Source organism: Hesperophylax consimilis, chromosome 28 (assembly GCF_061612785.1).
Source record: "Hesperophylax consimilis isolate HC1 chromosome 28, BYU_Hcon_1.0, whole genome shotgun sequence".
NCBI lineage: Eukaryota > Metazoa > Arthropoda > Insecta > Trichoptera > Limnephilidae > Hesperophylax > Hesperophylax consimilis.
The window spans coordinates 22,691,755-22,709,834 of NC_142863.1; the positions used below are offsets into that span (position 1 = coordinate 22,691,755).

The 18,080-nt window shown below is 34.9% G+C and overlaps 2 protein-coding genes across 2 annotated transcripts; both read left to right on the forward strand.

The window, feature by feature from the left end:
* The first annotated feature begins 5,794 nt into the window (after nucleotides 1-5,794).
* BORCS7 (BLOC-1 related complex subunit 7) lies at nucleotides 5,795-7,982 on the forward strand. Its single transcript, XM_089648628.1, has 2 exons — nucleotides 5,795-6,094; nucleotides 7,080-7,982. Exons 1-2 carry the CDS (start codon nucleotides 5,957-5,959, stop codon nucleotides 7,257-7,259), a joined length of 318 nt encoding a protein of 105 aa, XP_089504754.1. The 5' UTR covers nucleotides 5,795-5,956; the 3' UTR covers nucleotides 7,260-7,982.
* Nucleotides 7,983-16,021: 8,039 nt separating this feature from the next.
* Nucleotides 16,022-17,837, forward strand: LOC149410383 (three-prime repair exonuclease 1-like). The gene has a single exon (XM_089648890.1). It carries the CDS (start codon nucleotides 16,159-16,161, stop codon nucleotides 17,173-17,175), a length of 1,017 nt encoding a protein of 338 aa, XP_089505016.1. The 5' UTR covers nucleotides 16,022-16,158; the 3' UTR covers nucleotides 17,176-17,837.
* Nucleotides 17,838-18,080: the final 243 nt, after the last annotated feature.

Below are 18,080 nucleotides of genomic sequence, written 5' to 3' on the forward strand. Positions count from 1 at the left end.
TTCATTTATATCCTACGAGAAACTGCTACGATTTTTGGGTTCCTAAAACAAATTTATCGGGAACACAAAACAATATTTATTATAAAGGTTTTAATGTTCAATGAACTCCCGGTAATTGTTAAGGAAGCTAAAAGTCTTGCAGTTTTTCGTGGATTATGTCTCAACGTTGTGAAGTCCAAATTTTAGTGTGTAAGTAGTAAATAATATTATAGTAGTCCTAGAAAATAAAATATTAGGTATAAGAATTCCAACTATAGTTTTCACTCTCCAATACAACGTTTACACAGTCTTGGTAACAAATACTTAAACAATATAAATGTATTTGACAATAATTTGTACTTGGCAAACTTTAACCGGAGTATGTGCGAACTATTTCTACCACTTTGTAAACTATTGTTATCAACTAATTTTATACCTTCTTATTATCATTATCGATGATTTGGAGGATTTTCTATTTTTTGTCTCACTTATTTGTACTCTATCATACCTATATTTTTTAAACTCTTATATTTTATGTAACCTATATTTTGTTTACTCTGATATTTTTTTATGTAACCTATATTTTGCTAACACTGATTTTTTTATGTAAACTGCATAGTAAAAAAAAATAAAGATTTACGTTATTATATGTAAAAGCCCTATGGGCGTTTAAATAGAATGAATAAAACAGTATTTTTTCATTATAATTCAATGCTGTAATGCATACTTTTTATTTGCATTAATATTTCTTTGTTATATATTTTTTTTATATTGTAAGAACTATAAATTGTTCTGTTTTCAAAGTTTAAACGTTGAGAAGTGGTTTTTTTATTAGTATGGCTGTATGTGTATAATCACTGAATAGATAATACACACTAGAAATGTCTTCAATGCAGATTTGAATGGATTTATGACATTTATGTATGTACCTACTTTTAAGTATGTACCTATAATAATTTCACCATCTGAATGTTATAATCTGTTTCCTATTTTTCTATTTTTAAGAGTTGTGAAAATAATTGCTCGTAATGGAGCTTTCATAATAGAAAAATGCCGTTTATAATATATTTTAAAACAGTTATAGATTTTGTTTCTATTGAAAATAAATGCTGGTGTATAAATGTAGTGTTAAAAATAATGATATATTAAAAGTTTATGTTATTAAAATTTGTCTAATATCATAAAATGTTATTTAGTTGCTTTTAGTAGATAGTTTTTTTTAATAATTATTCAGTTTTAACTGGTTTTTGAATATGAATATAAAAAAATATAAATGTGCAAAGACTCCTTATGTGCGTTTGAAGTTGTTTTTAATTGTTCACCAGGCTAAATTATGACGATTACTTAACCCCTCAGGCCTCTGGCATATTGACCGTTATATGTCTTAAAGATTTCCGCTTTGCAATAAAATCCAAATAAATGGAATATAACTGAACGTATCCGAAGACTAAAAACCGGTTTTGAAAGGTTATGATTTACGCTTTCCAATTTTATTTTTAAAAGGTCATTTTTGAAAACCAACATAAAAATTAGTCACTTTACGTTTTCTCGTCTAAACACTGAACTAAAATTGCTGGTAAAGAAAAAAACACACATTTCTTAGACAAATGTTATAAACATTACTGTCACCTCATTTTATTAGACAAATGTATTATAAACATTACTGTCACCTCAATTTATTAGACAAATGTATTGTATAATAAGCATTACTGTCACCTCATTTTATTAGACAAATGTATTTTAAACATAACCGTCAAATCATTTTATTAGACAAATGTATTATAAACATTACTACCACCTCATTTTTTGTCGTTTCATATAAACATCATTAGTAAAAAGTTCACAAACTTTCATAAATTTTTCGGTTTTTTGGTTTCACAGGGGAGTACATTTTAATTATGCTGCGGTTAACTTCTATATTTGAATATAAAGCTTGGTGTTTTCTCTTTCTAAATCTGTTTACTTCATATTTAAAATTACGACAGTAAGGAAGATACAACGGTTTCTATGAGACAATATGAGCTGTTCCAAAAAGCAAAGAAATTGACTCTACGGGTAATTCCTGTTTGTTCCCAAAACCGAACTAATTGGCCTGACGGGTAAAGTAATTCTTATGCATGTTTTAAGTTTTTTTTTATTGTTGACCAGGCCAGATGATTACAATTACTTGAATGTTAAAGTGATTTTTATATTTTTTTTCATTCTGTGTTGATTTTAGGTAAATCAAACGTTTTTGTAATACGAATATAAAAAAATTGTAAAGGTTTAAATAATCCTTACAAAGTTATGTTTTAACTTTTAAAAAGATTTGTTCGCCAGGCTAATAATTGACTATAATTAGTTAAATGTTGAAATAATTATAATTTTTTTGTTTTAAAAAGATAAAATAAAAGTTTGTAAACAATATTGTGAGTCCTTTTTTTACCTGTGTATGTATGCATATTTGCGTGTTAGGGCTACGTAGTGAGCGTTCAAAAAGAAGAAGAAGATGGTTTACGGGGAGATATGCAAATACGAATGTCAGAGGGAGTGTGATAATATTAAAAAAAAAAAAACAATTATAATTAAGCGGAAAGTGTGAAAATATTTAATAAAGCTGACTCGTTTAAAATATTGTAAAAATCTCTCGGCAAATGCCTACGTTGCATTTAAAGAAACACTATGAATTTTTCATACCTTTAACTTATTTTATCAAAACAAAATATGATTTAAAAATTTCATATAATAACCGTTTATGCTCTACAAATTTACAAATATTATCTTCAAAACAACTAAAACAAATAAAAAAATAGTGTCATTTATTTACATGATAGTTATTGAGTCTAGTACAAAATATGGTAATTTGTATAGCTTTTGAGAAAAATCACCTCAACTCAAGGGTACAAATTTTACTTACTAGGCTTTATCTTATTATGTACAGGATATAAAAAAATACTTACATGAAGCTTATACTTACTGAACCTGATGTTTACAATAATTATTTATATAAGAAATGTTTAGTTATATATTTACAAAGTCGCAATCTGTGGTGTAATCCTCAACAGTTCCATGACTGTTCCAAAGTAGCAATCTGTGGTGTAATCCTCAACAGTTCCATGACTGTTCCAAAGTAGCAATCTATGGTGTTATATTCGACAGTTCCATGACTGTTCCAAAGTAGCAATCTTTGGTGTAATCCTCAACAGTTCCATGAGTGTTCCAAAACTTATGTAAAGTGATACGAAATCATTATGTGGTGAAACCTATTATGCTAAATCACTATTTTGATTAATCTTTATAACGAATTGGTGTACATTATGAATACCAAAACATATGCTTTAGATAAATTGAAGGTTTTCCTATCGTTTCGCTTGAGTAGAATACAAATATAATAATAAATTACTCAATAAAAAATATAAATGTAAACTACCAAAAAAAAAAATTTCAATAGAAATGTATGAACGCGTAAAGGACACAACTTAAAAAAAAATCATTATTATAGCTAAGATTATCTGTGACAGTTTCAATTGATTAACTTTTTTGCTTTATATAAAATTATTTACAAAATAAATAAAAACCAGTTTTGTGGTCCAAATCGAATGTTTCTAGACTCCGTTTGTCAAGCGATTTTAATGCCTATTACCTACAATATAAGGTATACTTTTTTTATACTTATTTTTGGCTTGTAGCTTCCTCAGGAGGGCGGGTGGGCGGTGTGCGGAGCATGCGAGGGGAGGGGATGCACCGCTCTACGAGGTTCCAGGTTCACTTCGCCCACGCCACACAGTGGGCTGAAAATCGCCTTTCATAGACATAGAGACTTGAATTTTCAAGGGTATTTTTTTGGCTAGAAATGGATTCTGCTAATCATTACTATGCTATAAAATTTCGTACGAAGCAATTGCGTGTACAAATGAAGGAGTTATCATTTTTTTAAGAAAAAATTGTATGGCACTGACATTAAAAATGAGGCTATCTCTGGAATCACAAGGTTGACCATTATATCCTTACACACAGATATACTACTATTTATTTGTATTTTTTGACATACTTCGTATTGAATCATCAACGTTAAAAAGTTTTTTTTTCAATTTTGAGGATTTAAAAAAAAAATCGCAAGTTGCGCCACAATACGAAGTATGTCAAAAAAATACAAATAAATAGTAGTATATCTGTGTGTAAGGATAGAATGGCCAATCTTATGATTCCAGAGATAGCCTCATTTTTAATGTCAGTGCAATACAATTTTTTCTTTAAAAAATGATAACTCCTTCATTTGTACACGCAATTACTTCGTACGAAATTTTATAGCATAGTAATGATCAGCAGAATCCATTTCTAGCCAAAATAAAATACCCTTGAAAATTCAAGTCTCTATGTCTATGAAAGGCGTTTTACAGCCCACTGTGCGCCGGCTGTTCGCCGTCCACCGGCATCCGTCAACGTAAATATGATCAGGTCGCTGTACACTGCTGCGCATGTAAAGCCATTCTTCTAAATACTTAAAAACGACTCGAGTTTTATGCGCGTAGCATACGCGCCGCTCGTTAGTATCCGCCATACTATTTTACTAGGGTTCGTACACGACGCGACGCATCGACGCACGGTGAGTGGTTCATTTATGGTTGCACGCTACTGTCAGTGCTGGTAGCGCGCTACGCTAGTTGCATTTTCATCTACTGCCCGTTTGACACAAATGACGTCCGAATATGATTTGAATGTTAAATTTGTTCCGGAGGTGGGAATATATCCATGTTTAACTGTAATTTACCAGAATACTTGAGAAAGGATTTAGAGGAGAACGCATGACAGTAAAATTAATGTTTATTTCGTTGTATGGGTGAACCCAAAATATCACTTTAGATTGTTTTCGCTTGCAAATATAAAGAACGATATATTATTGTCTTCTTCGCTAGGGTCTGGACTGGAGTCAACCACGCTAACTACTGAGCCAAATCTCGATTGGGTAAGACCGACATTTATTTTGTATATTAACTGCTCTAATTTCATCCAATTTCAGAGAAATGTGTTTAAATGATTATCGCCACTGCTAAGTCACCAAATGTAGCGAACCTCTTGGGGTGACCTATGGCGAAGGTGTTGGTTATCCAATAAATGGTTCCCGGGGTGGTGGTACCCGTACCCGACTCCAAATTTAGTTTCATGTATTTGTTTGTACATTTTATATGTACAATAAATTATATCAACTTATTTATTAATTATTGCTTAAACTTATAAAAAATAACCAAGATCGTGAGATTTCCAGGAATTAAAAACAATTGACATGTTGTATTGTGTGTGTTTAGCGCGTTTAGCGTATTTTAGATACATCATGTAATGTAGGTAGGTACTTGTAATTACTATTAAATTTAACCTACAATTACAAACATTGCACAATCACCACAACTTGACAACGGCACTCCGGCTGGAACACTCCTTTGGTGTGAAAAGCCATTTAAAATTTAATTTAAAATAAAGTCGCTGCCCGCGTCTGTCTGTTTGTGCGCTTAGTTCTTCTAAACTACTCAACGGATTTTGATAGTGTTTTCACTATCCTTTGGAGATTTTCTTCCGGAAGGTTTATGTATAGTTATTAATTTGATACATGCAAACATAAATAAACCACATGCATATTAAATTTATAGAAAAGTCGAAAAAAGCTGGAAGCACGTCTGCTGGTATTATATAAATCGCCAATAATATAATTTTCATAAATAATAATTTTGTTGTCATCTTGTTCTCCGTTGTCTTTGATCCAATTTGACAGCTGTCACTGAAAACCATAGAACCACACAAACCAACGACATACTAATAGAGTGGTATATTTATGTACTAATATAAATATTACAAAAATTCTAATGGTTACGGTTTGGAAAACGTATTTCAGCTTCATTTATTCATTTTACATTAATGTTTGACGTTTTTTGGTTGCGTAAAGTTATATGCATACGTTCTTACGCTTAAAGTTTATATTCATTCGTAAACATTAGTGATAAAGATGGCCTCGGCATCTTCAAGCAGTGCGAGAAGTTTGTTCGCCGATTCTAAAATTCGTTTGGCAGACAGAGTGCAAGTAAACGTAAACAACATAGCTTCTCTTACCAGACAGATTCAAAGAGGTTCTAAAACTAACGAGGTGACTTCTTTTTTACGCATTCCCAAAGCAATTCAATATTAATCATAGTTCTTTCTTTCAGAAGAATGCAGCGGAGTGCAATGCAATACGTTCCGTATAATTATAATCTATATAAATAAAAATTTAAATGTTTGTTTGTTCTAAATCTTGAATCTCCGAATTTTCTTCACCGATTTCTTTGAAATTTTGACACAAAATGTTGCATTCAAATACGCGCGTTTTTATATACCTATATTATATAGACGTCACCTGTGACAGGTAAAAACAGTGCCATCTGTTGGACGTAATAGCAACACCCTCTATTTTTTCTCTATCTGTACAGACAGACTTTAGCCACAGCCATTTCAATTATTTTTTTTACATAGTACTCACTTTTAACATAAGTCTACTTTTGTAATACGACTCCATAAACTGAAGTTAAAGTCAGTGGTGGGCCATTTAGTGATGTTTTCTTTGTTAAAAATGTAAATATTATATCACATTACAAAAAAATTATATTTCGTTTTCGCACAAATTACAAAAAAAAAAAACCTCCTCATCTCCGGTGCGATAACTATAAGGATGTATTATTACCTTTTCTACGGGTTTAAATATAGTTTTCTTTTGATAAAATATTCTTACACACAAAATACAAGAATTAGAAGATGAGAAAGAAATGGTTCACATTTTTAAATACAGGTGCATATAGTTGGGACTCTTGCAAAAAGATTGATTTAAAATGTTTGCATAAAACTATTGGACAGAAATCCCTTTTCCGCCATTTCAAGTAGGACTGGCGTAAAATATAGAACCACCCTTCCTGCCCCGAGTGTGTTAAGTGATTGAAAATAGTAGTACTCCATAAAAATCTTCCTTTCTTTCAATCTTGGGAGATTGTTTTTGGTGCTTATTTCTGACAGTGTGGAAGATCTACAGTCTCTTGTATCTAGGATAAACCGAGAATGAGGACAGAATGATCTAATTAATGAAGATTGTTTGTTTGCAGCTACTGATGCGTGCAGCGCGGGAGTTTGCGCAGGTGGAGCACTGCGCCGACAGCACGGAGGCGGGCTTAAAGAAGATGGAGCTGATCGCTGTGCACCTCGGCTTCCAGAACGAGAACATGCTCAAGTCGGCACAGCTGCTGGACGAGATTGAAGAGCAGGTGGCTGCCATGCAGCGCTGACATACCGTCCGGCTAGGAACTTTTCGTAGATCAATATGACGCAGAGTTAAAAGCGGATTTTAAAAATAAATTAATTTACTCGGTTTTCTCTCTTTTCCTATCTCTGTGATATAAATTATGTTTTCCATCTGCGTAACAAATCAAAACGTTAATTTACACGAAATGCGGAAGTAGTTTCAAACATTTGTAAGACGTTTAAGCTGCTCACGTGTAGACTATGTTAACTGACATTTTTGCAAAACTGATTTTTTTTTACTGTAAACAGTGTTTTTTGATGTCTTCTTTCACTGGAGTTCTTCATTTTCATAATGGTAGCAATCTTTTAACAGACGATTTTGGCTGCGTAATCAATGGTATCTGACATACTGTTTTATGTTAATAATGGTAAGTGATGCAAGATGGCGAATGGCCCACGCATACCAGGTTCTGTGTCATCACAATCAACGGATGACGAGAAACATTGTAAATATTGTAGATTTTTTCGACAGTGCAGCAGATCCCACGTAATTCTGCCGAAAACAATAATGCAAACTCTTTAAGTAGTTAAGTACGACCATGATCAGATTTTGATGCATTTCTAACCTGTTTCATGTAAAGCATGTTAAGTGTTTTCATTTAACATGTTTTAATATGTACTTTGTAGTATCAACTTTGATTTAAAAGGCTTTTAATAGATCTACATGAACATGCCATTGTCTACCTGAAAATTTTATTTTGTGGCACGTCAAGTTATCACTCGATTACATCTTGATGATGATTAATCATGGATAAAAAATGTAACGGTTTTGAACTGACATTAATATCACTTTGAATATACTAAGCATATATTTTTTTTTCCTTTTTGTACTTATTAGATTATATGGAACATACAGGGTTTTCCAATAAGAGGTGTTATTTTGAATAGCCCGCTATTTCGATAGATGTTACTTTTGAAGCTGTCATTTTTTGATATTTGACAAGTAGAAACTACGCCATTAATAAAAATGGAACGATACACGCTTCAACAACGCATTGAAATTATTAAAATTCACTTGAGTGAATCAAATGCAAATCATCTTGAGTGATGAGGCCCATTTCCACCTCGGTGGCTTCGTCAACAAGCAAAATTGTCGCATCTGGGGCTCGGAAAACCCAAGAGTTATTGTTAAAAAGCCTTTCTTTCCTCAACGTGTGACTGTCTGGTGCGGTTTATGGTCCGGCGGAGTCATTGGACCTTACTTTTTCGAAAATGAGGCTGGAGCAACAGTTACGGTGAATGGATTGCGCTATAGAGAGATGATTAATGATTTTTTATGGCCGGAATTGGATGGTATTGATCTGGACAACGTTTACTTTCTACAAGACGGCGCTACGTGCCACACAAGCAACGAAACCATTGATATTTTACGATTGAATATCAAAATAGCACCTCTTATTGGAAAACCCTTAACTATGTGTTCCAAAGATTGTAATTCTCACATTTAAATTTTTTATTTCAAATCGTATAACTGCAGTGAACATAACTGTCTTTTGTCTTACAATAAAAGTTTAATAAAAAATAAAACAACCATTAATTTGAATTGAATTCTCAAACATTCAAAATGTCATATCCCAAAACTTGTTTTTGTAAATTAACATGGTCTACACACGAGCTGAATATTTACATAGATGTTTTTGTTGAGAATTAAAAGAGTTAATTGTCTGCCAGTTTAGCGTGAGATCTACCTTAAAATCGTGGTCTACTTTTGTAGTGCTGGTTTACGAGATAGTACATAAAAAGTATGAAGTAGAGTTTAACTAAAGCCCTTTTCAGTAAAGTGCACTTTTTACATCCGCAATTGTGGCTTGTTTGCGGTGAGAATTTTTGTGAAAGTAATGCTATGTATCAGAGATCGCACCCTAATGTAGACTTCACGCTAAATTGGCACCGATAATTCAATAAAATTGTCGTAAAAGTTGTTTATTTTTCAAAGTTCTATCCACTCTTTCCTATTCCCATTTAAAATTTGTAAACTGACCCCCAGGTTCCTGGTACATACGTTTTTGGTTCGTCCCCAAAAATGAAACAATCGCCAATGATGAGTTTTAACTTTTTCTTCTACAACTTGATAGTTTATAAACAGAACATCACATTTTCAAGATACAGGGCTGGCATTGATAGGATATATGTTTATTTCCGTGTTGTGGGGAGATTAGATCCACAAAAAAATATTAATTTATATTATTTAAAAAAATTAAGTAAGCCTGAATTACTAAATTGGCATCTGTAGTTGCTGATGATTAAGCCTGAATTACTAAATTGGCCTCTGTAGTTGCTTATGATTCTAGATTCTAAATTCATGATTTTTTAACTTTCTGAATGTTGATTTTTTTAAAGTGCCGGAAGTGCTTATCAGCCATGAAAATTTTGTTCCCCTTAGAACGCCGCAGTGGATGATAGGCACATTCAAAACATACCTTATTTTCATGAGATTTTGCATCATAAATAATGTTTATAGCTTACTAAAATAAATCTTATTCGATTTGCAACAAAATAAACGGTGAGATAAGAGAAAATCTTGCTTTTTGTTTATTACACAGCAGCCATTTAAAATGTGTGTTTTATGTTTGGGTTTGAAATGAGAATATGCATAGTTCCTACCTGGATGTCATTTATCCAGTTCCTACCTATCCCTAACCATCAGATTGGAAAAGTGTTCGAAATTTGGAACAATGATAAGAACCTGGTAAGAACTATGTAAGAACACAATTCGAGTGCATTGATTTGATTGGTGAAACTACTGGAAGCAATTTGTTTGTGTTTTTCGTGTACACAATCTTTGAAAAGAAGGAAGTTGACTATATTGGAGGTGTTAGGCGATAATTACCTCGGGGTATCGCGGCGGAACTCGTTTTATTGTGATTGTGTTGCGCTTGAACTGACTATACTGTCAACATGTTCGCAGAGACAGTGGTAAGTGATTACCATTTCATTTCGTATCGTTTTAAATTCATTTAGAGTCCACAATTTCATTTCCATCTAAAGCTGTAATTCGGAAGCAGTTTCGGATACAACATTTTCCTTATTTTTATTATGAAAAACACTTCAGGAGACATTAAAATTTCAAGAATATTTTCCTGTTCCTTTAATATATATTTTTATGAAATGAGAGATTTTTTTCTGTATGTAAGCTGTCATTCTGAGGAAACTACGGTAAAGGTTACGAATTCCGCTTCACGGTAAATATGGATTGTTTACTTTGAATTAATTTTTTTTTTTTTATATTAACTCCACACAGGAGGCCCTGAAGAAAATAATTTCCCTCAGGGCCTATGTCATCTTTGGGGATGCTGTGTGGAGGGTCTTTTTGTGGAGAGGAAGGAGTGAACATGGGTCTTGAAGAGTCCCATGTTGTAGGAGGGAGGAAACACAGAGGCCAGCAGTTCGTTCCACAGCCGAGCTGTTGAACTTAAGAACCAATCGTAGAAGCGACCCGTTCTCATGTGACAAATGTCAACCGTGTACAAATGTTGGGCGCGCGTTTGGCGTGTATCTCGACTACGCACCGGTGCCGAAGGGATCAATGACGCTAGTTCCTCAGAGCATCTTCCATTGTAATACCGATAGAACAGCATACTTACCTGACGCCTGTGCTAATAATTAATAATTGAATTTAGTTATATTATTACTAAAAGTTACTATAAATGTTGGTGAACCTTTAATAACGCCTGCTCGCGTCCCCTTTAGAGTTATATCCCAGTTTTCAACTAGTTTGTGGGCTACGCTAGGTTTGTATAGACTAGTTTGTGATTTAATTCTAATACGATATTATGAATATAATCCAACTCTTGATATGAATATAACGGCGCCGCATACTAATTGACATATCGCGTAAGTGACTTAATAAACGAAATTAAAATTAAAAGTGCGTATTTTTCCGTCTCCCCCGACATAATAAATCATATTTTGAATTAATAAAGCTAAATCCATTTATTTGAAAGTGAAATATTGCGTATTAAGAGTGAAACGGAATAAGAGAAAAATAATGAAACTACTTATGCATCTACTAATGGTAGATTATAAAAAAATAAAACAATTAACTTATTACGAAAATAGAATCAGCTGGCGCACGACAATTTTGCGTCGGCACATGGTCGGCACACTGCACGAGGGCATTATAGGCAATTATAGGCATGCACATAAATAAATCACTCCCTGCATGAATACAAAGTTTATGTTATCATTTGTCGAAACGTTCGTTGCTATTTGTTTTCGATTGATTTCATCGCTAATATTGACTATTGACTCCGTTTGAATTCTGCGAAATGTGCATTACTTCACCACATAAATATACCAATCTCTAGATCGATATCTTCGGGCTTTTTGTATACAACAGAATTATACAGTACTTAACCACAGATATACAAGCAGTACCTACCGTGCGGAAAAGAGCAGTAGACAAGATAGAAAAAACTCAAGGTCATCTAAAAGTAAGATGCAACCATAGACAATATAATTGCTCTCGGCCTACTCCATTCATTCACTAGCCCAAAAAAATATTTTAAAAATAAAAATGTCCTTGAAGCAGAAAAATGTCGAAATGTTTTCCGAGGGCAAGGTTCATCTGACTAAGAAAATAAACTTTTACAGTGCATTTCCTTAAGATGAAACTTGTTAATCTGAGAAGAAGAAACCCAAAATGACGAGAAATTTGCAACAACACTGAAGAAAATTTCCAAAACATGATTGTCCGACAGTACGACGAAGAATTCCGACATTTTTTAGCCTCATGAACTCATGGTTACATATGTTTAAAAATCTTTAATTTCACCAAAACAATAAGATAATACAGGATAACACTAATCAATAACATGAATAAGTTGGTCGATATAATAAATAACATTTATACGTTGTGGAGGAAGACATATGTCAAGTATGAAGCATTGTTCAAAAAACCGAACGAATAACCAAAAACTGTTAATTCACTTTAAACTTGAATAATAATAATAATAATAATAATTGGATAATTTGTAGAGCGCCGTTTTTGTGAAAAATCACCTCAAGGGCGCTGTACAATTTATTTCCTAGGATCTACATTTGTTATTTAGAAATGATACCAAAACATACTTACCTGGCAAGTCACTTCCAACAAACACACTTATATTAAAAAGTTTATGCTTATAAAAGATAGAACTGCACGCAGAGGACACTACATCAAAAAACACTGGTAGTCGCATGATCTTAAGTCTGCTATAGTTTTTTATTTTAATTTAAATGTATTTTAACTGTCTTAAAAGCCTACAAATTGTTAGTTGTTATCATTTTTATTTATTTATTTTTAATTATTATTTTTATTTATTTTATTTTATTTTTAGTATTTTTTACATTTTGTTAATTTAAATTTAAATTGCCGTCAACTGTGAAAGTGAAGGTTTCTGAAATTATGGATACGACTGTCTGAAAAGGTGCGTTTTAAGTTTAGACCTAAATTCTGTCGAGTCTGCGATCATTCTCAAATCATGTGGCAGTCCATTCCAGGCTTTAGGTCCTGACACGGCAAAAGCACGCTCACCGAACTTAGTATCTGGTGTGCGCTTTGGTTCCTTCAACCTTCCGATAGCTGATGACGTTGCTGACCTAAGGGTTGACTGTCGGGAGTTGGAATCTTCTGGAATACACAATTCTGATAAATAAGCCGGAGCCATTCCGTTAAGTGACTTAAATACCATCCAGCATACCTTGAACTGGATTCTTTCAGGACATTTGAGCCAGTGCAGATTTTCGAGATGCTCTGAAATGTGGGAGTATTTAGATACTCCGGTGATGAGCCTTGCCGCGGCGTTGAAAACGGATTGTAATTTGTTGATTTGACATTTAGGGAGACTTGCATATATTCCGTTGCAATAATCTAGACGTGAAACAACATAGGAATTGACTAGCAATTTAGTCGCCTCTGTTGGCAGGTTTCTCCGCACTGCTTTAATTTGCCTTAATTGAAAGAACCCCGTGCTTACAGTTCTGTTCACCTGAGTTTTAAGGGAAAAATTAGCATCCAGATTGACACCCAGTAATTTGATGCACGTTTTTGGAGTGATGTCACTTCCGGAAATGGTTATTGGGGAGTTTTCAATGTTATGCTGACGTCTGCTTGTAGCAGTCCACAGAAACTCAGTCTTTGTGGGATTCAGTTTCAATCTATTTGAGGTCATCCAGCGAGTAATTGCTTCTATACACTCAGTTATACGAATTTTTAGACTGTTTATTTCTTCTGGTAAGCAGTAAAAATAAACTTGCTGGTCATCAGCGTAGCAGTGAGATAGAAGGCCGAATGATTCTATTATTTTAGCGACATCATTTGTGAAGAGGATGAAGAGTAGTGGGCCCAGAACGGACCCTTGGGGTACTCCAGATGAAAGGGTTGCATAATTTGATTGGTTTTTTCCTACTTTTACGGCTTGTAAACGGTTGGCCAGGTACGATGTCAGCCAGGTCTTAACATCACAGTTTAAACCAAATGATTCATCTAATCGTTTAATAAGAAAGTCATGGTCAATCGTGTCAAATGCAGCACTCATGTCCAAGACTGAAAGAAGTGCCAGTTTACCCGACTCAATGGCAGTAGTTATGTCCGACAAAACACGTAGTAACCCGGTTTCTGTGGAGTGGAACCGTCTGTATGCAGATTGGTATTTAGTTAATAATTCATTTGAATTTAAGTGACATATGACCTGTGAGGCAGCGATTTTTTCTAATATTTTTGATATAAAAGGCAGATTTGAAACGGGTCGGTAATTTGAAAGATCTTCAGCGTCCAGTTGTGGTTTTTTTAATAATGGAGTTACGATAGCTGATTTAAGGGATTTTGGAAAGTCACCCGTGCTAAGTGACTTATTGAAAAGATGAACTAAAAAGGGAGCAATTTCATTGCAACACTTTTTCAGTAGCCACGTTGGAATAGGGTCGAGCGAACACTGCTTGTTCGGTGAAGTAAGAATTAATTTCCTTACTTCTTCTAGGGATGTAGGTTTGAAGGCAGAAAGGTTTTCTCTATTGCATTTAGTAAAATACGGTGGTGGAGCGTAGGTTTTTAGGGCTCGTATTGACTCAATTTTGTCAAGGAAAAACTTGGAGAAGATTTCCGGAGCTATGTCGATTGTATTTGGTGCATGGACATCAGCAATGACTGTCTTAACCGAGTTCCAAAGACTACGTGGATTTTGACGCTCTGAAGTGATCCTATTTGTCCAATATTCAGACCTTTTTGAACGGATTAAGATCGTGTACTCTTTTTGAGCCTGTATCCAATCGTTCCGTGATGTAACCCCCGAGTGTCTGTAGGACCTCTCCAATTTACGCATCAATCTCTTCTGGCTCCGACATTCTTCGTCAAACCAGGCATCAGATTTTCGTAGACGCCGAGTTTTTGTAGAAATTGGGGCATATGTATTTAAAAGGGTTGAAAGGATGGTGTTATAATCTGCTGCTAGTTTGGTTGGCGACTCTGTTTCCCATGCGCTATGTGTACAGAGCGGAGAAGCTTTTAGTTCTGACAGGAAGTCGTCAAAGTTAAAACCGCGCCATGCTCTTGATGTGATAGTAACGTAAGGAATTTTCGGTGGGTTAAAATCGATTTCTGCGCGAATAAGTCGATGGTCTGATAGTCCTACATCCACACTATCCGCTACCAGAAACGGACCGCTTGACTTTGAGATAAAAATGTCCAAAGTTCCGCCAGCATCGTGAGTTGGGGAATTAACCCATTGACGGCATCCGAAGCAGTCTAATAAATCAGTGAATTTAAGAGTATTTGGTGATTCTAGACGCTCTAAGTGAATGTTAATGTCACCTGTTATGAAAATATTATCGGAAAGTCCCACAACCCGCTCGAGAAAACACGAAAATTCATTAAAAAAGTCCAAAGTGATTTGTTTTGAACCAGGCCGGTATAGGGTAAATAAAATGAATGATGCTCCTGCAGACGAAACTCGGCATCCCAAGTGCTCAAAGGTTCGGTATGCACCAATTGACACCCTTGTTAAACGCAAGCCCTGGCGACCTAAAATCACGATACCCCCGTGATTTACGCTAGCGATGTTGTCATCCCGAGAAATTGTTGCTTTAGGTCGGGCTTCTTCTAGCACGACATAACCTAAAGCTCGGAGTCTCTTTATTGAAAAAGAGTCACTATTTTCGTGCCAAGTCTCAGTTATGGCCAGGACATGAAGATTCTGTTCGTTGAAAACCTCCCCTACCTCCTCTATCTTGTTATTGAGAGATCTAACATTCCAGGATCCTATACCTAGTTGACGGCTCTTAAAGTTTGCATGCACTTACGTAGGTAGGTTGAATATAATATGTTTGTAACTCGCTAACATAATATTGTATTTTTATCACGAACAACTTTAACACGCAATATTTTCGACGGAAATGATAGTATTTCGGCAGAAAATGACAACCCGCGTGTATAAATAAACCACTCTCATTTTGTTTGAATGATTTGAAACTGTCAAACGGAAAAATTCCGTCATCTCTTTCTATTACACGAGTCATTATGGTAGAGAGCGAGAGATCAAACCAATCCTTCTGTTCTCACCAATGAGATCTGAGCTTTTAGCCATATTATTCGTTTTCTATAAGAATTTTGAGGTGGGCGTGGCGGTTTCAAATGAGTTTCAAGGCCAAAGCTTAGTTAAATGCCCCTGCTTCACCATCTATCCAAAATTCAAACAAGACTCGTTGTTTTGTTATCGCCCTTATCTATGGCCAATGACTGACAGTGACAGATGTGACAGAATTACAGACAATTACAGATAAACAAGGATAAACAACGTCAAGCAACGTGTTTCGCGCTCTTTTGCCGTCGAGTTTTATATTGCGATAATGTTTTAACAGTTTTAAGTTCCATCACAACTTTTTAAACTAGTACATATAATCGTCACAATGGAGCCAAATGTAAAGAATTTAATACAGTCTTTCGTGTTTCTGGACTTGGAAACTACAGGATTTCCTTGGCAAGAGAGAAATCAAACTCAGATAACAGAGCTGGCGATGGTGGCCGTAAGCCGACACACTTTACTCAATACTACTACTGGAAAATTACCCAGGGTTCTTCAAAAGTTAGTCTTGTGTTTCAAACCCAACCTTAAAATTAACTCCAAGGTCACAGAAGTCACCGGTCTCTCGAACCAACTTTTAGCCAATGAGAATGCTTTCAACCAGGCGGCATTTGCGATGTTTAACAACTTTTTGTTGAATCAACTAGCGCCTGTATGTTTAGTTGTGCATAACGGTTTCAAATTCGATTATCCCATTCTCAGCGCTCACATCCAGACGTCAAGACAGGAACTAGTCAAAGACATAATGTGCATCGACTCCATCGTAATGTTTCGAGAAATCTTAAAAATTCCGCCAGTTTTAGTTGACATACAAAACACAGTTGTCGACGAACAGAGCGTCGAAATACAAAACACAGTTGTCGACGAACGGAGCGTCGAAATACAAAACATAGTTGTCGACGAATGGAGCGTCGAAATAGATGAGACGGATTTGGCAAACATCGACAGTCTGGAGCAGCAATATTCCTCTTCATCGGAGCTTGATCGCACTCCAGAAAAGAGTTCATGTTCTCAAGTTTCTCCTGCAACGTGTACTCCGATTACTGAAACGAGTCAAAAAGTGAAACGTGTTAAAAAGGCTGTCAAGCCCAAGAAGATTGGTCCGAAATTGTATAATCTTAAAGCCATATACGAGTATCTTGTTGGGAAAGAACCGATTGATGCCCATAGGGCGGAGAACGATTGTCTCTTGCTCTTGGAAAGTTGTATTGCGCGTTCAGCGCAGATTGTGGATTGGTGCGACTCCAATAAGGTTCCGTTTAGCATTTTGCCACCGATGCAATCCGGAAAGAAGTTTCCGAGCATTCAGTACAAGAATAAGGAACTTTTTGTTACAAATTAGTAATCCCCCCGGGCTGGCATTTAAAAACAAAACAGATATTTTTTTATATATTTACACATCATGGTTATATTTTGCCTTAGATCAAAAATTCACTTTTACTTGATTTTATTATATTTATTAATGACTATTTAAATAAAATGTATAGTATGTAGTTTATTAACAGTCCTCACTAGGGATTCCTGTACCGAGGCGGACGAGAGGTTGTTGTATTGATTTCATTATCTTCATGTTTGTTGATTTCATCATCTTCATGTTTGTTGATTTCATCATCTTCATGTTTGTTGATTTCATCATCTTCATATTTGTTGGTTTAATCATCTTCACGTTTGTTGACTGTAAGTTGTGCTGGTGTTACTTCATAATTTTAAAGATTTTTTGTCTTCATGTTTACTTAGCTGCATTTCAATGTTGCTTTTAAACTTGTTTATACCTTACTAGTGGACCCCGCAATGATTCGCTATAGCTAATGTCTTTCTTGGGTGTCTCTGACTTCTTCCACCATTCACAATGTTACTGTTAAAAAACTACATTACATGGATTTTAATTGGACTCCGTATCGCATTCCATTGCAGAGATATTGCGTTAACCATTCCTCGAGTGTCCCCGCCTTCTCTCACCATTCAAAGTACTCTAAACAATCCTGGCACTAATGACTTTAGGGTTTAGCGAGCACAAACATACGCAGGCTGAGTTTTTATATATGAAGATAATAACTCATATTGTTTATCTCATATATAACCCTGCCATTGGTCACCCTAAGTGTTTTGTTACATTTGGTGTGTTACATGTTGATGGGTTGAGGTTTGTCTAGGTTTTGGTGGCGGATACCGCTTGTCAGGTCGAATCGGGATAGACTGGTTGAGGGCAGTGGAAGCTCGTGACTTTTGATTGAACAATTCGACATT

Bases quoted from the DNA above. Each gene is read 5' to 3' on its own strand.
- LOC149410383 (XM_089648890.1), top strand. From the start codon at position 16,159: ATGGAGCCAAATGTAAAGAATTTAATACAGTCTTTCGTGTTTCTGGAC.
- BORCS7 (XM_089648628.1), top strand. From the start codon at position 5,957: ATGGCCTCGGCATCTTCAAGCAGTGCGAGAAGTTTGTTCGCCGATTCT. The intron at 6,095-7,079 runs GTGACTTCTTTT...GTTTGTTTGCAG, and splicing joins GAGGTTCTAAAACTAACGAG to CTACTGATGCGTGCAGCGCG.